Source organism: Halichoerus grypus, chromosome 1 (genome assembly GCF_964656455.1).
Source record: "Halichoerus grypus chromosome 1, mHalGry1.hap1.1, whole genome shotgun sequence".
NCBI classification, from domain to species: Eukaryota; Metazoa; Chordata; class Mammalia; order Carnivora; family Phocidae; genus Halichoerus; species Halichoerus grypus.
Genome location: NC_135712.1, coordinates 2,602,609 through 2,624,026, shown reverse-complemented (window position 1 = coordinate 2,624,026; position 21,418 = coordinate 2,602,609). Strand labels below are relative to the sequence as shown.

At 57.7% G+C, this 21,418-nt stretch overlaps 1 protein-coding gene and 1 long non-coding RNA gene across 2 annotated transcripts; one reads left to right on the top strand and one right to left on the bottom strand.

Moving 5' to 3' along the window:
* Window positions 1–1,827: 1,827 nt before the first annotated feature.
* On the bottom strand, window positions 1,828–3,718 carry LOC144381314 (uncharacterized). Its single transcript, XR_013446234.1, has 2 exons — window positions 3,088–3,718; window positions 1,828–2,050 (listed from the first exon to the last, which is right to left on the bottom strand). It is a non-coding gene; the product is annotated as an uncharacterized LOC144381314 (long non-coding RNA).
* Window positions 3,699–21,029, top strand: RRP1 (ribosomal RNA processing 1). The gene is made up of 13 exons (XM_036098990.2): window positions 3,699–3,904; window positions 5,007–5,089; window positions 6,652–6,709; window positions 8,766–8,851; window positions 10,499–10,560; window positions 12,790–12,919; window positions 13,010–13,074; window positions 13,256–13,419; window positions 17,714–17,793; window positions 18,413–18,510; window positions 18,718–18,737; window positions 19,598–19,708; window positions 20,487–21,029. Exons 1-13 carry the CDS (start codon window positions 3,772–3,774, stop codon window positions 20,723–20,725), a joined length of 1,329 nt encoding a protein of 442 aa, XP_035954883.2. The 5' UTR covers window positions 3,699–3,771; the 3' UTR covers window positions 20,726–21,029.
* Window positions 21,030–21,418: the final 389 nt, after the last annotated feature.

The following is a 21,418-nucleotide window of genomic DNA, read 5'->3' as shown; positions in this document are numbered from 1 at the left end:
TCCATTGCTGGTTCTTGCCTGCAATGCACAGCAGACTTTGAGAAGTTTCGGAAAGAGGGATAATTTCGCATTCAGAATAGAGCACATTCATTCATTCATTCATTTTTTAAAGATTTTATTTATTTGACAGAGAGAGAGACACAGCGAGAGAGGGAACACAAGCAGCAGGAGTGGGAGAGGGAGAAGCAGACTCCTCACTGAGCAGGGAGCCTGATGCGGGGCTCGATCCCAGGACCCCGGGATCCTGACCTGAGCCGAAGGCAGATGCCTAACGACTGAGCCACCCAGGCGCCCTATTCATTTATTTATTTTTAAAAAGATTTATTTTGAGAGAGAGAGAGTGTGCCCGTGAGTGCAAGCAAGCATGGGGGAAGGAGCAGAGTGAGAGAGAGAATCTCAAGCAGACTCCCCACTGAGTGCGGAGCCTGACACGGAGGCTCAATCTCACGACCCTGAGATCATGACCTGAGCAGAATCAGACGCCCAACCGACCAAGCCACCCAGGTGCCCTGCACATTTATTTTTTAGGTACACTGGATATGATGCAAATCTTTCATTAGCTGCCAGCATCCGATAGCTGTTTATACTATAAAGCATATTTCTAAAGTAGATGTTGGTGCATTTCGTTATTTTGGTGAAATTTTGTGTCACAAATTCACTATGTGTTTGTTAAAATTGCTCTTTTCTCAGGCTTGGTTGTCTTCCATCTTCTTTTTCCTGCTTTAGGACTGTTCCCAGCCATCACGCTGCCCTTTGTATAGCGCACGAGTGTGTCTCTTCATTGCCCGACCTTGTCTTATTCACGTCACTATTTATAGATGGCACCTAAACAGTTGGTGGAAGAGTTCATTCCGATTCTAAAACAAGTTTCTAGGGGCGCCTGGGTGGCTCAATCGGTTAAGTGTCTCCCCTCAGCTCAGGTCATGATCCCGGGGTCCTGGGATCGAGCCCCGCATCGGGCTCCCTGCTCAGCGGGGAGTCTGCTTCTCTCTCCCTCTGCCCCCCACCTGCTTGTGCTCTGTCAAATAAATAAAATCTTAAAACCAGTTTGTAAAATGTTTCCCAACTTTTTGTCATGAAAATCTCCAAACACAGAGAAAGTTGGAAAAACAGGGCAATACTTGTGCTCCTGCCACTTGAGTCAAACTTTGCTAACATTTTGCCCCACCTGCTTATCTACGAGTGATTATTGAGTTAACTTCCGGACAACCCGACACTTCACTATCACCACTTTGTGGTTATTTCCTAAAAGTAAGAACATTTTGCGATACCTGGTACTGGCAGACTACCGTCCATGGGCCGGATCCACAACACCACCTGGTTTGGTTTTGTTGTGAAGTAAGCTCTATGCCCAACATGGGGCTCAAACTCGCCCCCACGATCAAGAGTCGAATGCTCCCACTGAGCCAGCCAGACGCCCCACATACCACCTGGTTTTGAAAATAAAGTTTTATTGGTACACAGCCATGCTCATCCTTCACGTTTTGTCTGAGGCTGCTCTTGCCCCACAGCAGTCGTTTGGCCCGTAATTCTGGAAATACTTACTATCTTACCTGTGTAGAAAAGAGTTGACCTAAGTCCTGACTGCTCTCCTTACAACCTCATGCTCATAAGGTTGGCTGGTGTCTGAGAATGTGGATGTCAAGAGGGTTCCCACCACTATGTGATAAGAGCGCCTCACTAGGCCAAAACCATTTGCACAAATAATGTGGCTTGTTGACCCTAAAAATAAAAAGTTGTTTTTACCAGCTAAAATGGGTTTATTCAGGAATAGCAGAGAATTGTAATTGGAAACAAGCAAGCTACTGAAAAAACCATAGGCTAGTCCGACGAAGGAAAGAAACTTTATTTTATGGGGAAGAAGGAGGAAGTTGGAAGAGGTTGTTTTGAACAGACGTCCGTTGGAGAAAAGCATGAGTTCGGGGTGATGATGGCTTCTCATCAGCTACATTGCAGAGGTGGCCGATCTCTTGTAGGAGATGCAGGATGCATCTTTCCCTGTTGGACCCTCACTGGTGATTCTTTCCCGTGGAGGATTCTTCTGCTGCATCTGTGATTGAAAATTCTTCCTGTAATTGCGGTTGAGTGGTGGGGATCCCCCTTCTAGCTTCCCAGCTCCACTTGGGTGAGGTTTCCTTTCGTTAATTTTCACAGGCTTGTGATGAACACCAGCTCTCCCTCTGGGAGTCTGGAATTTTGGTACAAGCCAGGCAGAGGGTTCCCCTGTGATTAGCCCCGGTAGAAGCCTGGCACTCATCTCTGACCAGCTGCCTGCTAGAAACATCTCACAAGTGTGTCACAGCCCTTTGCTGTGAATTAAGCAAATTCTGTGTGACCCCACCAGGAGAAGCTTCTGGAAGCTTCCTCCTTGACTCACTCAGCAAGCCTTTTCCCTGTGCTGATTTTGCTTTGTATCCTTTTGCCTTAATAAATCATAGTCGTGGTCCTCCTAGCAAATCAGGGAACCTGGGGGTAGTCATGGGGTCCCTGGACACATAGCCCTTTATAGAAAAATTCTGCTTAACCTCATTCTACATAAACACCATCACACCCTAGAAAAGAAACAATTATCCTGCACCATAATCTACACATAGTCTGTATGAAAGCTTTCTCAATTATTTCCAAAATGACTTTTTAGCTTTTTCTTTAAACCAGGGTCCAGTCAAGATTTGTATGCTGCGTTCCCTCCTCTTACACATATTCATCCATTCAGTCCTTGTTTAGGACATTAACTTTGTGAAGACATCAGGACAGCTGTCTCGCAAACTGTCCTAGACCTGAGCTCGTGGTGTTCTCATGCACTGTGGGCAGCCTTCCTCCACATCCTGAAAGCAGGGGTGCAGACCGAGAGGCTGGGCGAGCTTCAGGCTCATCCGCCCCACAAGTGATGCTGGTGTCAGCCAGCGCTCTTGCTCCAACAGATGCCAACGGTTACTCCTTATCGCACTTTCTTGAGACACTGACAACGTCCAGACCGTTGTAAACACCTGACCGGAAAAGCCCAGACAGCAACAACGCCTAGAAGCCCACTCGCCGCACGTGCCCTCCCCGCCCACGACCAGGGGCTGAGCCCACAGCGAGCCCCACCTGGATCACGCACTCTCCGCCTGCTCTCCGGCCCGTACCCCCGACCCTCTCTCTAGAAAGCTCTCGGTGTCCGTCTTGCCGGCGGTGGAGAGGTCCGTGGTCAGGGCTGGAGCCTCCACCCCCGCCGGCTGCCGCCCCCCAAACTAGACTCCCCCTTTCTCTTTTCCAATGACCGGCTTCTCTCGTGAGGAGTTCGTCCGGGTTTGTTCGGCTTCTCCCGGTCCAGGCCGCCCGAGGCCCAGAAGGGCTTCCGTTCCCCCCCCGAGTCAGCGGCGGAGACAGACCCTGGGGCACGGCTAAGGGCGCCCCGGCCGTGGCTGAAACCCGCCCGCGCCACCGCCTCCCTCGGTCGTGGCATTTTCGGATGACTTTCCCCGGACTCAGCGGTTCCTGGGGGCTGCACGGGGTCCTTCTCCAACCCCTCAGCGGCCGGGGTGAACTACAGTCCCCTAGCAGGCGCACGCTTCACCGCCTCTCTTTAACTGGAGCCTCGGCAGAAGCAGGCGACGCGGCCATTACGGGGCCTGGCCGCTAAGCGGCGGCGCCCGTGGCCCGGGAGGGGCGGTCGCGGCCCTGTGACGTCATGCGCACGCCCGCGGGAGACCGGCGCGGCCGTGTGACGTCGCACGCGCGCCGAGTGGAAAAGACGCGGTCGCGGAAGCCCGGGGGTCCGGGGCGTTCGCCATGGGGCCGCGCGTGCCGCTCCCGCCGGAGATCCAGCTGGCCCAGCGGCTGGCCGGGAACGAGCAGGTGACCCGGGACCGGGCGGTGAAGAAGCTCCGGAAATACATCGTCGCCAGGACTCAGCGGGCCGCAGGTTGGCGCGGGGCTGGCGGGGTCGGGGCGCCTTGCGAGGCCGGGGCGCCTTTGGGCCGGGCCGGGCCGGGCGGGGTGCGCGGGGCGGCCGGAGGTCGGCGGAGGCGCGGTCTGTGGTGTGTGTGGGGGGGCGGGGGGACCTCCGAAGCACGTGGGTCCTGCACGCGGTCAGGCCCGCGCGGCGGCGTGTGCGAGGGTGCCTCCCACAGCCCCACCCCTGCCCGGCGGGCCCTGGGCGCTGCGCCCCCACCCCGCGGGGCCCGGCGTCCCCTTCTGACGGTGCGCCCTGCTGTCCCTGCTGCCCGTATTCGGGCACTCGGAGCGGCGTTTGTTGCTGTTGGCAGTTCTCTCTTCGTATAATTACTGGGTTGTGGTCTGAGTGAGACCGCGGCGATCCTCCGCCGGGCGGACGACATGCTTCCTGTGAACTGGTCACTAGCGCCGGTTCTGAAAGCGCGGCCCGTGAGCAGCATCGGCATCACCCCGACGCCTGTTAGGAAGGCAAATTCTGAGTCCCATTCCAGCCCCCAGGAGTCAGACTCTGGCGGTTGGGCCGGCAGCCTGGTGTAAGAAGCTCTCCAGGCGATTTCCATCTGGTGCCAAAGTCCGAGAACCGCTGCTTCAGGAACAGCGTGCCGGACACAGAGTTAGGACCGCCATAAATACCTCAAGGGTTTTATATGTCTGTGTGTCTTACTAGTTTGAATGAGTTAATGTTTCCTTTTAAAATTTGAAGCATAACACAGAAGAGTGCACAAACCGCAACATGTAAAGCTGAATGAGTTATCGCCCGCAAATCCGTGCAATGTTCAGTGTCCACAGATGGAATACGGTGCCTTGGATATGGATACTCGTAGATTCTTAGTGTTTATTGAGTATCGAAAGGGCCGTTCCGTGGGGGAATACTAACAGCCACAGGTCCAGCGGGTTCTGAGTTGAGAGGATGGAAGGGAGGGGAGGGAGGGCCTGCAGGGAGGGGAGGGCCAGGTATGTTTCTACTTAGAGCGCTTTGATCTAATTCAGGCCCTCGCATTTCTCTGGCTTTGTTCCCGGCAGTACAAAGTTGGGCTTGCTTGGTCTGAGTGTCGCTGTTCTTGGTGCAGGTGGCTTCACTCATGACGAGCTGCTGAAGGTCTGGAAAGGACTGTTTTATTGCATGTGGATGCAGGACAAGCCGCTCCTCCAGGTGAGTGTATGAGGAGGTAGCAGAAGCGTCAGTGGGAGGACAGATGGGCGCGTGGTTGACCCTCATGTTAGCGTAGCGAAAGACAATGAGTTATGAAGTTTTATAGCTTCAACACTTTATTTATTTATTTAAGATCTTATTTATTTGACAGAGAGAGACACAGCGAGAGAGGGAACACAAGCAGAGGGAGTAGGAGAGGGAGAAGCGGGCTTCCCGCTGAGCAGGGAGCCCGATGCGGGGCTCGATCCCAGGACCCTGGGACCATGACCTGAGCCGAAGGCAGACGCTTAACGACTGAGCGACCCAGGCGCCCGTAGCTTCAACACTGTTTACAGTCAGAGGGCCGAGGCCTTTGGTTAGAGTGTGTGTGGTGCTGCTGAGGGGAGCCCTGGTGTGACAGGTGACTGCCAGCTCGGGTGTGTGTCCGAGGCGGCAGACCGCGCCGAAATAGGGAAACTGAGGGACAGAATCCAAGTCTGCTGAGAAAAGGGTTTCTCCTGCTAGGTTTTTTTTTTTTTTAATTATTTTTCTAAGAATTAGACTATTTTTAGAGCAGTTTTAGGTTCACAGCAAAATTGAGGTACAGAGAACTCTCATACAGCCCCTTCCTCCACACGTGAACAGCCACCTCCCCCCCCCCCCAGAGCTGTGTGTTCGTTACAGGTGATCAACCTGCCTCACACAGACCGTCCCCAGAGCCCATAGTGGGTGTGAGGGTTCACCGTCAGTGTGTGCATTCTGTGGGTTTGGACAAGTGTGTGGTGACATGCCCCACTAGGACAGGATCTTACAGTGCAGTTTCACTGCCCTAAGATGCTAGCTTTTTTTTTTTAAGATTCTATTTATTTATTTAGAGAGCATGCGTGGGGGGGGACAGAGGGGAAGGGACAGAGAATCCCAAGCAGACTCCACACAGCGTGGAGCCCGATGCAGGGCTTGATCTCACGACCCTGAGATCATGACCTGAGCCGAAACCAAGAGTCAGACGCCCAGCTTCCTGAGCCACCCAGGCGCCCCTCATGCTGGCCTTTTTAAAACAGTGTGTGTCAGAGTGAATTGTTTACTTTTTTTCAAAATCACCTGGTGGTGAGGGTACTTACTTAAACTGCAGACTCCTGTGCTGTATTTGACGCCTACTGAGGGGAGGCTCTGGGATCGTCTATTTAGCAAGTGCCCTAGGGGATGCTTAGCACAGTGACACGGGCAGGCAGCGAGTAGTTTCTGGGGTCTGGTCCGTCTCTTCCGGCTGGTCAGGTGGCCCCATCTCTCCTGTGCCCCCCTTTGACTGCCAGTCTCTGTTGCTTGAGGCTCAGCCCCGGTCGTGGGAGCAGTGGCTGCCCTTGCTTGTGATGAGCTTCTGTTGGTTCTGGCTGCTGGGGGAGGCCTTTTGCAACGGTGCAGCTTGCAGACCTGAAGCACGCTGGGTAGAAAGCCCGGTGGGAGCTGGTTCTCGTGGTGAGCGAGTGGAGATTTCGTGTGGTTGTCTTTCTGTTGTGCTTCTTGTTGTAAGACCATGTTTCTTCAGGGTCTGAGGGAGTTTTTTCTACTGTTTACTACCCCAGGAGGAACTAGGGAGGACCATTTCCCAGCTCATCCATGCTTTCCAGACCACAGAGGCACGTGAGTACCCTCGCCTCGGGGAAGCCCTTTGGGAAGGGCAGAACTGCTGAGAGTTGGCTACCAGATGTGGAAGGCTTGTGTTCTTAAGATGTAGAGCAAGAGGGAGGTCCCTGTCCTGGCTTACATGCGAAACGTTGTTCTAAGTGTTCAGCAGTATTAGCTTGTTTGTCCAACGGGGACCTAGCTCGAGGCTGAAGGGCCAGTAACTTGCGTTTTAAAATGAAAATGGAAATCTAGTCAGTGTGGCCAAGTTGCTGGACCGAGTCAGCTGATGGTGGCGTTCCCTCAGGGCGCTTCCCCGACCCATCCGTTTTTGTCCTGCCCGAGATCTGTAGTTCTCAACCCTGCTGCCTGCCTCTGTGATCGCTGGGGCATCTTTAGACATCTTGATGTTTAGACTCCGGTCCAGTTGAATCAAGCTGTGGGGGTGGACCCCGGGGTGGGGAGCCCGCGCCCCTGGCAGAGACGGCTGCGGCTGCTGCTGGTGAGGCCCCGGTTACCCCCGGTTACTGGGAAGTCGGTAGAGTAGTCACAGTTAGGGACGGTAACCACTGTCTCAATTTGGGAGTGTGTCGTTAGCATCTGGGAACCTGCAGGAGAGTTTCTGTGCTCAGCAGAAGGCCAGGGACAAAACAGTCCCCTGCTGACGGTTGAATGGGTTAGTTTGCCCGTCACTGAACCGTCTGACCGACCCTTTGGAGAAACTTGTAGCTGGAGATCAGGGAGGCCCCGTTTGTTTCCCTAGGCCCCGGCGTGGGCAGGGCTGGTTCCCCAAGGCCTCTCTCCTGGGCGTGCAGACGCCGCCTTCTCCTGTGTCTTCACACGCTTGTCCCTCTGTGAGTGTCTGTGTCCTCATCTCTTGTAAGGGTACCAGTCACATTGGTGCAGGGCCCACACCAGTGACCTCATTTTACCTTAATTACCTCTTTAAAGACTTCGTTTTCAAATACAGTCTTATTTGAGGTCCTGGGGTTAGGGCTTCAGCATGAATTTGGGGGACACAGGTTAGCGTATAGCACTGTGTGTCTGACCTACGTTATCGGGAGGGTTTGTGCCTGGTGGGTTAGTGGATGTAGTGGGGCCAGGCATGGGGGTCAGGCAGGGTCGCCGGCCTGAGCCAGGAGGGGGAAGAGCCGGCCCATGGGGGTCAGGTAGGGTCCCCAGCCCGAGTAGGGGAAGAGCCAGCCCATGGGGGTCAGGCAGAGTCGCCGGCCCGAGTAGGGGAAGAGCCAGCCTGGAGGGGTCAGGCAGGGTCGCTGGCCTGAGTAGGGGAAGGGCCAGCCTGGGGGGGTCAGGCAGGGTCGCCGGCCCGAGTAGGGGAAGAGCCAGCCTGGGGGGGTCAGGCAGGGTCGCTGGCCTGAGTAGGGGAAGAGCCAGCCTTGGGGGGTCAGGCAGGGTCGCTGGCCTGAGTAGGGGAAGGGCCAGCCTGGGGGGGTCAGGCAGGGTCGCCGGCCCGAGTAGGGGAAGAGCCAGCCTGGGGGGGTCAGGCAGGGTCGCCGGCCCGAGTAGGGGAAGAGCCAGCCTGGGGGGGTCAGGCAGGGTCGCCGGCCTGAGTAGGGGAAGAGCCGGCCCATGGGGGTCAGGCAGGGTCTCCGGCCCGAGTAGGGGAAGGGCCAGCCTGGGGGGGTCAGGCAGGATCCCCAGCCCGAGTAGGGGAAGAGCCGGCCCATGGGGGTCAGGCAGGGTCTCCGGCCCGAGTAGGGGAAGAGCCAGCCTGTGGGGGTCAGGCAGGGTCTCTGGCCCCAGTAGGGGAAGAGCCGGCCCAAGCAGCCCTTCTCTTTTAGTGGCTTTGCCAGCTCTTTGCGCCTATTCTTCAGAGAACGTGGCTGCAGATTGAGGTTGTAGCTGGGCTTTGCTTTTCTTTCTGAGGTTCTTCCAGCCCCATTTCTAAGCCCAGTTCCAAACACCCCTTCTGAGTGCAGCAGACTGGGCTGAGGACCCCAGAGGTTGGCCGCACATGATGTCCTGAGCAGGTTTCTCCATATTGTCTCACCTCACTTCCCAGAGTGGCTTCTGTGTTCCCTGTGATTCTCTTTGGCCTTTTTTCTTCCTGCAGAGCATCTGTTCCTTCAGACATTCTGGCAAACCATGAACCGCGAGTGGACAGGCATCGACAGACTGCGCCTGGATAAGTTCTACATGGTGAGGCTGCCGGCGGCGGCGGCAGGCATGGGGGGCGTGGGGGCGGGGCTGGGGGAGCTGGGGGCACGGCCCCGAGCGATGCGGCCTCCGAGCGTCTCCTGCCCTGGCAGGGCTGCGCCCTTGAGTACTGTGACCCATAAGTCTCGAGGGCCTAGGGTTGCCCGGCATGTGCCCTGTCTCTGAGGGTTGGTGAGCGGGCAGAGAACTCCGTACTTAAGCAGTGCACAGATTCCGGTTCAGAGGAGGAGATGAAAATGGCCTGTCTGGGGAGGATCGGGGCCGCAGCCTTGCACCCCTGCTGGAGTTGCCATGAGCCGTGAGTGCCAGCAAACCTGCGTGGAGTTCACGCCCTAGTCGTAGACCCTTGTCCACTTGTAGGGTGCCCAGTTGGGAAGCTGCTTTCTTCTGGGTGAGGACGGTTCGTATTGTAGAATGGTATGCAGAATCCCCTTTTTCTTTCTGATGCTGCGTTCCTCAGAATTTAGGTTATTGATTTGCCCTCAGAGATGCAGGAAAGTTGGGAGATTTACAGACTCCGTATCCCCACCCCACATTTGAACCACACTCCTGTTCCCGCGGCAGTGTTCACTGGGGCTTAGGATAGTGTTGCTGTCTGAGAGCAGGTGACCCAGCTGGGCCTCATTGAGGACGGCTGCCTTTGGGGCTGCAGTTACTCATGATCTGCCACTGGGATCAGCTCCCAGCTCAGACTTGGCCCCGGGGTTATGTGGGCCCTGTGTATCTCAGATGTCAAGGTGAGGACCAGCTAGTGGGCAAGGCATGGAGCTCAGGAAGGGAGGAAGATGGAAGCTAAAGCATGTGAGGCCGGGGGCAGGGGCCAGGCTGTGCACTTTCACAAAGCACGGGTTTACCAGACAGGAGTTTCCCTAAGATGTAGTTGCTGTGTGCTTGATAGGATGGCTTCTGTTGCTTTGTGGGGGCCCGTGTGACTGCACCCAGCAGCACAGCCCCCTGGAGAGGCGAAGCATCTGGCAGCTGTAGGCACAGTGAGTGGTGTCCTCTGGGCCCCGTGTGTCCTGGGGCACACCTGACGGCCAGGAGACCCATCCCCATGTGCATCCTCTGTCACTTTACACTCCTGGAGCCCTCTCTGGGTTGCCGCTTCACATCTGGGCGGTAGGAAAACCGGCTGGAAAAGCCGTGAGCTGTTGCCGAGGGGAAACGGGCAATCGTGGGGCAGGAGTCGGGATTTGTCATAAAGGATGAGCTTTTTTAATGGGGGAGTTACCCGCCCTGGGGATGAGAGAGAAAGCAAACACTTTCACTGTTGGGGAGAGAAGTCCTTCGGAAAGCTCAGAGGAGCCTTTCCCAAGGGGCTCAGCCTGCCCGGGGGGGACAGGCACTTTGTTCTCTGTTCCCACTCCTGAAATAGGGACCGTTCATTTGGCTTTCGTTCATGGCCCAGCAGTTGCTCCCCAGCGTGTCTGCTGTGAGCCAGAATTCCTGGTGCTCTCGGAAGGCGGGAGCATCCCAGCCTGGGGGCAGCGACGCATTCTCTGGTGTCCTGTCCAACAGCTCTGGAGGGCCTGCTCTGCGCTCTGGGCCACAGGGATGACCGGGGGGGGAGGGGGTTCTGGGGAAATCCAGGCTGTGCCCCACTAACAAGGGTCTCCGTTCATGCCACAGCTCATGCGGATGGTCCTGAATGAGTCCTTGAAGGCCCTGAAGACGCAGGGGTGGCAAGAAAGGTTGGTACTCACGGCACATCCCGAGAGCGGCTCCTGCTCACAGGCGAGCCCGTCTTGTCACTGGGGCCGGGGCCATATGCTTCTCTCCCAGTTACTCGTCATAAAGAGATGTCAATCTTCCCATTAAAGGGTGACCCGATGGTGCTTAAGATGAAGGCATTTTAAAATTTTGGTTTGTGCATGTGTTTACAGAAATGAATGTTTTTGACCTTGAATGTAAGCCCTTATTATGAATCCAAATTGAGTTCTCTCATTATCATAATACTGGTTTTCAATATAATTGATGCACAGCTAAGGTGCTTTTTTTTTTCTTTTTTGGTATTACATGGCATATTCAGTTCTGTTATCAGTGGTATTTGCTTTGGTTCTAGAAATTTTTAATTTATCCAAACTTGTCACTTTTGACAGAGGTGCTTGTGATGGGGGTAGTCCGTGTCCCCCAAATTAAGAGGCCTGCGTTTTGTGGCCAGCATCGGGCTTCCCCTGGCCCCGGGCCGGTGGGGCTCTGCCGAGCCCGATCTCCTCCACCCTCCGGGGACCCCGGGGAGCACGCTGGGGCAGGGCGGGCTGAGCTGCGGCTCCCGGTGATGGCAGCCGGCCTCTGGACGTCCAGGAGGCCGACCGAGATCCACAGCACCAAATGGGTTCTGAGTTCACATTTTAAAGTTTTTAAAATTAAAGTTTCATCTCTTTACAGTTTTTTCTAATTATGAGAGTGACACGTTCCCAGTATAAGGAACTAGGAAAAGTTTTGTTAAACGAAGGAAATGCAACGCGAGCTCCCAACACAAAGATTTCGCAGACGCTTCTGTGTCCTGTGTGCGGGGTGCACGGTGGCGTCTGAGCACGCACGGTGTCTGTGACGTGTCCAAGGCGCCCCTCGTGTCAGCGCCCTGCTGCGTGGTTTTGGGGGTGCGGCAAGAGGAAAGAGACTTGGAAACAATATATTTTGAGTGGCTTTGTAATGGAACGGTGCGCTAGACCAGCGTATTTGCAGTCTGCGCACGAGCGTGCCCGCCAGCTCCCAGCCCAGCTGCTGCCGCGGAGCGTGCGTTCCCGCCGGGGGGGGGTCTCCCGGAGAGCGAGGTTACATCCTCGCCCAGGGCCACTCTTTCCCCCTATAAAACAGACCGGCAGGAGTGGCCTGTAGTTCCCTGGGCTTTTCTGAGTTTAGAATTATGATGAGTGACGTCATGCTTAGGGCGAGGGTGCCGCTGCGGAGCCTGATTTTCCCCCTCTAATTCCCGCGAGGCGCCGAGGCCAGGGCTCTCGCTGTCAGGACGTAGGGTTTGGGTCTTCGTAGGTGGCGAGTGCACGAGCGGAACCGAAGGCTGAAGGGACATTTTATCTCTGATAACTCTTGTGAGAGGAGTTCTTTCCTCACGCCGCTAAGAGATGCAGAGAGACCCTTTTGAAGAAGCTGGTAGTCTCTGATTGGGCCGCGCCGTCTGTTCCTTTAGCCTGTCCCCGTTCCCGCTCAGCCGGCCAGACCTGGTTGGTTGGTCAGTGTTCGTTACTGTCACTGGCCTGGGCGGAGGGCTCCCCTTCCCTGAGCCGCAGACAGCATCCCTTCCCTTCTGTGGCCGGTGAATCCCCAGCGCTGTCCTGCGGCCGCCCCCCCCCCCCCCCCCGGGGCTCATTACGGAGTGCGTGTTCTCCAGTTCAGGGGTGGTAGTCAGCGCCCCATGCATGTAGACCAGCAAAGACTTGTCGCCAGAACTCTCTGACCCCGGAGCCCCAGGCCTCTGAGGCCACTGACAGCAGCGTGCTCAGGGGCGGCAGATGTGGCCAGCTTGGGGCCACGACTCCGTGCAGTGGGACTGGGGAAGCAGCTCTTCCCCGTCTCCTTTCTCTGCCTTCGCTCTGCCGTGGTGTGCGCTCCTGGGCAGGTCCCCGTGAGGACAGAGAGACGCGGGACACGGTGGTGTAGCCTTTGTCACGCCAGGCCTTTCTCCTTCCGCTTGTGGTCCCTGCACAGAAGGGAAGGCGTGTGCGAACGTGTACTTTGTACACGTTTGTAGCTGAGACGTGGCCTCGCCACGTGTGCTGGTGCCGACGATGGTCACCGACCCGTAATTACGAGTCGTCTGTGCTGGAGCAGACCCAGATCACCAGCCGCCTCCCGTGGGGCGGGCGCTGGCGTGTGATGGTGTTCCTGTCAGGTGGGGGACGTCGCGGGCTCGTAGCCTGCTGTGGCTGCCCGCCGTATTGGCCTCTTTCCTTCCTCAGGCACGTCGAGCAGCTGCTGGAGCTGCTGACGACGGAGATCCTGCACCCCGACAGCCAGGCCCCCAGCGGGGTGAAGAGCCACTTCCTGGAGATCTTCCTAGAGGAGCTGAGCAAAGTGGGCGCCGCTGAGGTGAGGCCAGTGGGCTGCGGGCGGCGGCTGAGCCCCCCCACCGTGCTCACGCACAAGGGACTGAGGCAGCTCCCCCCCCTTTCTTTGTAGCTGACGGCAGACCAGAACCTCAAGTTCATCGATCCCTTCTGCACGATTGCTGCTCGGACCCAGGAGTGAGTGGCAGGGGCCTTTTCCTCCGGCCTGGTTCTTCTTTCTCACGGGTTCCCCTGTCGGGAAGAGAGAAGGAGTTGTGTGTGCGTGACAGGGTCAGCGGAGTGGCCGCTGCTGGGGCTGGGGGGTCGGGACAGGCTTACCCAGCCTAACGGGCCTGCTCCGGCACGTGCTGTCCCGCAGCTCCCTGGTTTTGCATAACATCACTCGGGGCATCTTTGAGGCGATCGTGGAACAGGCCCCGTTTGCCATCGAAGACCTCATGAATGAGTTGGACGCACGGGAGGAGGAGGATGGCGTGTTGGAGGACGATGAGTGCGAGCAGGATGTGCTGTCCAAGGAGCCAGGTGAGGGGAGGGTCAGCGCAGCCGGTGTGAGGGCGCCCCTTCTGGCCCGGCGAGCTTTGGTGCTTGCGGGGTCCCTGCGTTCGCTTCTCGTCTGGTCCCCCTGTCCTCGGCCTGCCCCCGGCCTCTGTCCCCGGCCCGGCAGCCAGGGTGTGTCCTCTCCGTCCTGGGCCTCGCCCCCCGGCCTCCTGTTCTCAGGGTGCCGTCCTGACTCCCTGGCTCCTTTCTCACCCACCGTTCCTCCCCGGTGCCTCTGCCCTGCTCACCCCTCCTCTCTGGTCCCCACCCTCCATCACCGGGCCCACCTGGACCTCCCCGCGCCTACCCTGTCTCCCTCGCTGGGTTGCTCCACAAGATATCTTACTTTCTGGCATAAATCACTTAAAATTACGTGAATTGCTTGTCTGTCGTTCGTGGTCCTATCTCCCCACCAGATGCCGGCTCCCCCAGGACCGGGAGTTCTTTTGATCGCAGCTGCGTCCCGGTGCTGGGAGCAGCCCCAGCCCAGGAGGTGCCCTCTAGATGGGGGAGTGAGCACGCCGATGGACGGAGCCTACCACGGGGAAACATGCCATGGGTGGTGTCCCACTGAAGGCCTTTGGGGTCAGGGCCTGGGCTTCGGTCTGGTTTGTTGACAGTCTTGATGCTAATGTGGGTCCTTGTGGGACATGGGTTGATCTCATGTGCGCCGTGGACTGGGTTGTGTCCCGTGGCTGTAGGGGTGTGTCTTCCACCACTTTCAGGACTCTTCCCTGCCTCCCACTCTTTTTTTTTTTCTTTTTGGTGGTAAAATACACATTATGTGAAGTTTACTATGTTAACTTTTTTTTCTAAGACACATTTATTCAGTGTCGTGATCAGACTATTGTTTTTAGCAATCAACAGCATGGGTGGAAAAAAAGATCTGCATTAAAACCTTTTGTTGGAATGCTTTACACTTTCCACAGAACAGAGACTAAAATACCCTGTTATACTGTTAGTCACAAATCCAGTCCTTGAGTTTTCTGCCCACACACACAGGTGTTTGCAGCAGCTCGGCCCTGCCGCCACGGTGCGTGGCTGAGGTCCCAGGTCTTCTTGTAAGCCGTAGCTTCCTTGGCACTTTGTGGCTCTCCTCTGGCTCCCCCCCAGTGGCTCCCCCTGTGGCCCCCCCCCCGTGGCTCCCCCTGTGGCCCCCCTGTGGCTCCCCCCCGTGGCTCCCCCCCCGTGGCTCCCCCTGTGGCCCCCCGTGGCTCCCCCCGGCTCTCCTCTCCTCCTCAGCTCTGTGTCCTGGCAGCGATGAGAACCTCCTGTCGCTCCCGTAGCTCCTGCTGCTGCCGCCACTGCCGGAACTGCCACGGCCACCTTGTTTCGTGGTTTGGCAAAGTATTGGCCTCCATCACCTCAGGGGCCAGAGCTCCTGCCTCCAAAATTCCCTCCTGTCATGGGTGCAGAATTTGGAAGATTGCTGCAACTGCCGAAGTCATGCCAGCTTCCGCCGGCTGCAGAGTTGTTACCCTGTCGTTCCCAAGCCTGTTAGAGCAGCCCCACGGCCACCACCCCCACCTCGACTGCTACCAGAGCCACCTCACCCACGGAAGTACGCCCCACGGCCACCACCGAACTTCCCAGAACCCTTGGACCTCTGGCTGGAGGAAGCACTCACCATCTTTTGCTTAGGCAGGGCTGTCCTCGCTTCACGGCTGTGGTCGTTCGCAGTCTGGTATTTCTGAGTGACAGCCTTGTCTGCGCAGTCGCGGCCATCAGATGGTACAAGAGCTGGGCCTCTCTTCTTGCCACTGGCTCCCTCAGGCACGATGTCCGTCGGTCAGTTTTCCCATGGTGTTCGAAATGGTCTCCGATGGTGTTCTTCAGTGTCGTCCTTAGTGCCGCCAACAGAGATGTTTTTCACGGTGGAGGGGGCAGCAAGCCTCTGAGAACCCTCTCTTGAGACAGTCGTCTCTGCTTCCGCAACTCTTCCATCCCCCTTGTGGGCCTCACGTTCTTGGCTGCCTCCACCTCCGTAGCGGCGCAGGTGACAAACCCAGAGCCTCTGGGGCGCTGGGTGTTTGGATCTCGTGACCCCACAGTCCGAGAGCGTCCCCCATGGCTCAGAATGGCTCCTCAGACTGTCACTGGTCCTTTGAAAGCTCAGACCTCCGATGAAGAGCTTCCAAAGCGGTCCAGGCCCTGGGAGGCTCTGACTTAGGCAGGACGGTGGTCGGCAGGGGGACTTGAACGATGCTTCCTCGGCCACATCGGTGGGCAGGAGAGATGCTGACCATGTTTAAGTGTCAAGTGCATTCACAAGCTTGTGCAGCCACCACCACTGTTCATCTCCAGAACTTTCCATCTTTCCATACTGAAACTGTCCCTGTTAAACACTGTCGTTTCCCCTCCCCACACCCCTTCCCCAGACCCCTGGCACCCACCTTCTACTCTCTGTCCCTGTGGATCTGACTGCTCTGGGTCCCTCCTGTGAGTGGGTCACACAGTGTTTGTCCTTCTGTGGCTGGCTGGCTTCACTGAGCATGGTGTCCTCAGGGTTCATCACTGTCTTAGCATGTGTCAGTTTCTTTCCTTCTTTTGAGGCTGAGTAATATTCTGCCGTAGGTATGGCCACCTTATGCTTACTCACTCACCCATCAAGGGACCCTTGGGTGCTTCCATGTCTTGGTTCTTGTGACTCATGCTGTAGTGACCTTGGGTGAACAAGGATCTCTTGGAGACCCTGCTTTCAGTTCTTTGGGGCAAATACCCAGAAGTAGGATTGTGGGGTCACACAATTCTTTTTCTAAATTTTTGAGGTCTCTCCCAGTTCCCACAGCAGCTGCATCACTTTGTATACCCACCAGCATTGTGCAGGGTTCCAGTGTCCTGTTTTGTTGCCAGGAGCCACCCCCATGGGTGTGAGGGGGTATCTCACTGCGGTTTGGGTCTGCACGTGCCCGATGTCCCGGGGGCGTGGAGCATCTTCACACACTTGTTGGCCGTCTGTGCATCTTTCTGGAGACATGTCCGCTCAGGTCCTTTGCTTTCAGGCGAGTCGTGTGCTACTGAGCGTTAGGAGGTGTCTCTGCATTCTGGATGCTCAAGCCCTCTCAGGTCTGTGATTTGCAAATATCTCCCCCCATTCTGTGGGCCGCCTTTTGGATAGTGAGTTTTGATGCACAGACGTTTGAGTTTTCATGAAGTTCAGTTGGTCTGTTCTGTCACGTGTGTCTTCAGTGCCCCGTCTGAGAAGTCATTGGTGCGGCCAGTCTCGTGAGGGTTTTGCTCTGTTTTCTTTCTTTTTTAAGATTTTATTTATTTATTTGAGAGAGAGAGAGAGTGGGAGAGAGCACAAGTGAGGGAAGGAACAGAGAGAGGGAGATGCAGGCTCCCTGCTGAGCAGGGAGCCGGACATGGGGCTCAATCGCAGGACCCTGGGATCATGACCTGAGCCGAAGGCAGACGCTCAACCTACTGAGCCACCCAGGCGCCCCTCCCTGCTCAGTGTGTGTTTTTTTTTTTTAAGAGTTGTATTATTTGAGTTCTTACATGTGGGTCTTTTATCCCCTTTAAGTTAAATTTGTACATGGGTGAAGGACCCAGTTTCGTCCTCTTGCCTGTGGCCGTCAAGTTCTCCCCGCACCGTTTGTTGAAGAAACGGTCTTTCCCCCAGGAAAGGTCATTTGACCACATAGATTCAAGGGTTCATTTTTCTGCTGCCAGCTCTGACCCCCTGCTGGAGTGCTCCTAGGTGGTTCCGTTCACGCCCCCTCCACCCGTGCTCCCAGCATTTCATCCAGCCGTCCTGTGCGTCTTGCCCGTCCTGTCCTTCGGTAGCCTGAGTCACTCTGACACCGGGGCGCTGGCAGGCCCACTGTGCCTGCCTGTGGCCCTGCCGTCCTCATTCTCTGTCCTCCTCGCCTGCCTGTTGTCCAGAACTGTTCTGTATGCAGTGACATCAAAGCCGGATGATCGGAAACACGGTCTCTGTGGTCCCTTGGTCCAGGCTTGCCCTGTGGCTGGATCTAGCTCCCCTTCCTTGATTCTGGAATTTCTGACACTGCATTGGTTTCCTAAGATATCCACACGTAATTCCTCTTAATTCTGTTGTCAGGACGACTGCTCAGCCCCCCCTCTGGGATGTCTCTTTCAGTGGCACCTCTCCCCTCCGTGTGAGGCTGCCCGTTCCCTGCCCCAGCCTACACCTGCACCTCTGCCCAGGTCATGGGCCCTGGCACACAGGGCTCTTGGTTCCCAGGTGTTTGTGTTGGGGTGCTCTGCACACTGGGCACGCACCTTTGAGTTCACGGGGGCCCTTTTGTTCCAGGCTCCCCCCATGGGGCTGCACGCGACAGGAGTGAGGTGCTGCCGGGAGATGGCGAGGACAGCGTGGGCCCCGTCCTCCAGGTGGGTGGCCTGGGCTCGTGGGCCTGGCCCTGCCTCTGCACTCCGTGAAGGCAGGCGCTCCGGGCCCTCATGTACAGAAGCAGGGAGGTCTTGAAACTGGGACTGGGGGCCGGCCGACAGGGCTTGGGCTTCCCTGCCCGTCAGCCGCCTCGGGTGCGCTCCCTGCTCGCGTCGTGGGGCACCGGGCAGAGAAGATGGCAGTGCCGAGAGGTCGTCCCGGGTCCCGCTCGGGGTCAGAGCCCAGCAGAAACAGAATGCTTACTGAAGAGCCGTGAACATTGGTTACGTGTTAAATTAGTAAGAATTAGGGATATTGGCTTAAATGACGTCCGTGTAAATTAACGTGGCTTGTGTTCTTTCTCCCTGTTTGGACGTGGCTGCCCGAGGGTGTAGTTGCAGAGGCCGGCCCAGGAGGTCCCCTCACCCGGTGGCGGCAGCCCCGGGGAGTGTGCTCGCTGCCCCGTGTTGTACGCAGTGTTTGCGGAGGGGAGTCGGGAGGACGTCCGGGCGTGTCCTTGTGACCCGACCGGAGGATCTGCGCCTGGTCCACGTGCTCTCTCTGCTCGCTGCACATTCCCGGAGCACCTGGGAGGTGACTGCGTCTCTCTTTGTGCCACAGTTTGACTACGAGGCCGTGGCCAGCAGACTGTTCGCGGTGGCCAGTCAGCAGGGCACCCCTTCCCAGAACCGGAAGCGCCTCTACAAAGTGATCCGGAAGTAAGTTGCCCTGAAGGTGGCTGGCGACCCCTCCCCCTCCCCTTGGAGTTGCCCTCGCTCTGTTCCACCTGTCTCTGGGGGCCTCTGTCCACCCTCAGAGTGCAGGTGGAGGGGTATCGAGGGCGGCCCCCGGGCAGCTGACAGGAGGGCCGCGTCCCCCCTTGTGTGGAAGTTGCGACCATGGTGAGCTCCTGTCTCTCCTTTCAGGTTGCAGGACCTTGCTGAAGGTGAGCATCTCATGCCGAGACCCTGGCCCGGAACACCGTCGTCCTCCTGGGCGCACTGGCTCACGTGGTCGCCCTTCCAGTGGGACTAACCGCTGCATAGGCGGGGCTTTCTCTCCGGGAGAGGGGGCTTGAGGGGTTCTGTAGCTTGTCCTCGCCCCGCTCGGTGGCTCTCGGATCCGGGTGTGTGCTGGAATCCCTGGGAGGCTTGTTTTGCTGAGTGCCTGCTTGTTAGGGCAGGGGCCCGAGAACCTGCGTGTCTAGTGAGTTCCGTGGCCTGCCCTGTGGCTGGTCTGCGGTGCAGCAGATCTGGGCACTTCCCCGTGTACGCCCGGTGCAGCCGGTGATAAGGCATAGGAGTGAAGATGGGCCTCTCCCCGGTTTCACTGTGAGGTTTTAGACGTAGAGCGGTGGCATAGAGGGGGTCGACGGTGAATACTCGCATGGCCGCCACCTTGGCTCTGCCATCGGTATTTTACTGTCCTCGTATTGTCCTCCCTCCCTCCATCACACCGTACCCGCAAGTATGTTGTGCTCTTTGTGAGCTCAAGTTCGGTACTTGTAGGTAACGTTTTCATACGGTGATGTGCTTGAATACTGCGTACACGTGATGGGGTTTCCACGCACAGACCCCCATCGACACGGAGAGCATCGCCATTGGCCCCCTCTCAGCCTAAGCATTTCAGGGAATCGACGACGACGTAGCGTGAGCGCTCCAGGGCCTGGCTCTGGCTGGCATCTCCCCACACGCACGGCCTGGAGTCGGTGGTAGCCGTGTGGGCCTGAGCACGGGGCCCTGAACGTGCACACTGAAAACACCCCAGCTTGCCCTTAGCCTCCTGATGGCCTGCCTTGGTCCTTAGGCCTCTTCCCAGAGGATGACGTGCCCGAAAAAGCCTACAGGAACCTGCAGGAAGAGGGGCAGGAGAGGAGGACAAAGAAGCGGCCAAAATCCAGGTCACAGAGGCAGCCAGGTAGGACTGGCGGTGTCTGCCGGCCATGGGGCTTTGGTGCCTGCGGTCTGTGTCCCTTGCACCCCCTCCTCCCCAGCTCATCCACGAGGCCATGGTTAGACCCCCGCTGGGGGCTGCTCTGTGCTTGTTAACGCCCCACGTCCCGCCGGGGCACGGGGCTGCCTGCTGCCATGGAGATGGGCCCTGTGCACCGCAACAGCCAGGGCAGGAAAGGGCTGCAGAAGAGGGACAGCTGGTGGCCCCCCCCCCAGCTGAGAGCCCTTCCGTGGTTGCCCGTGTGTGCTTAACGGTCTCGGGTTCGGGGGTCTGCCCTTTGAAGGGTCTCCTGGTTTGCCCTGGTTCTGCTCCTGCCCGGGCCACCTCCGTCCATGTTGGCTTACGCCTGGGCCCTCGCTGCGGTCACTGGCCTGGCTCGTGGCTCTTGTCGTGCACCAGGTTGAGTCCGCTCCATTCTGGGTTCGAGCCTGCCCACCCTCTGAGTCACACCTCTGCAGCCTTCTTGCTCCCGACTCTGCCGGCCTTCTGGTTTTCCTGAAGGCCTGCTCCGGTCAGCCTGCCCGGCCGGGAGCCACCACCACGTCACATCTGCCTGACGGCCGTGGAACTTCACATCCACACTGGCAGGACGCTCTGGTTGGCTGGGGCGGGTCTGCTGCTGAGGCCTTCGGGTCCTCTTGTGTGTCCTTTGTGTGGCCCTGGAGCTGGCGCCTTCAGTCAGAGCAGAAGTGGGCTAACCAGGCCTTCACGGTGCCTCGTTCACGTGGCCTTGCTGTTTTAGGGAAAGGCGGGAAGGAGGACTCACGGCCAGACCCGAGCTCCGGATCCGAGAGGAGGATGAGGCGGCGGCGGCGGCGGGGCTCGGGGACTGAACCCACGGGGCCGCAGGAGCAGCTCGGGGGCCCAGGTGGGAGAGGGGCTCGAAAGAAGAGGCGGCGGCTTCGGGCGGGGGCCAGAGTGAAGGTGGCCGGTCGCCAGGAGCTACAGAGCAAGCGGCGGCCGCGGCAGAGCCGGAAGTGAGCGCGGCAGGCCCAGCGCACGCAGGGGGCGCTTGCCCCGTGGCTCCTCCGTTCCGCGCTGAGTGGAGTTGGGGCGCAGGACCGCAGGGCCCTGCTCCCGAGACTCTGGACACGGACACCCGTGGCTCCCTGACGTACCGTGCTGGCAGAGGGTCGGGCCCCCCGCTCGGTGCCCGTGCTGCAGAGCGTGGACGCCGTGCTGACCTTGGTCAGGCCAGGAAGTCCCCTGAGACCTAAAACTGCCTGGGGCCGGGGACTGGCCACGCATGGGGGGTGTCCATGAATAAAGTGCTCTGCAGCTCTTACGAGCAAGGTCCTACTTCTGGGGCGTTGATGCAGAAGATCACTGGTGGTGTGAATTGACAGGGTCTGGATCCCAAGTAGCGTTTATACTTGTACCCGTTGCGTGGGAACAGCTGTTCATACGCCTCTCACAGAATTCGGGAGAAGATGCCGAGTTAGCCGCGGTTGTCTGGACGTCCTCTTCATAAACTTGTGTTTGGAGCGGACGCTGAACCTGTGCTTTGTGTCGGCCCCGTGGCTCGGGGTTGATGTGTCTGAGGCAGGGAGGTCGGCTCATGTGACTTAGAGGCAGAGACTCCTGCGGGCAGCCCCACGTGCCCCTCACGTTTCCCCTCGGCGCCTCTGATTCCGTTTCAGCCCTGCTCACCCGGAGGGTCTGCGGCAGTTTGCC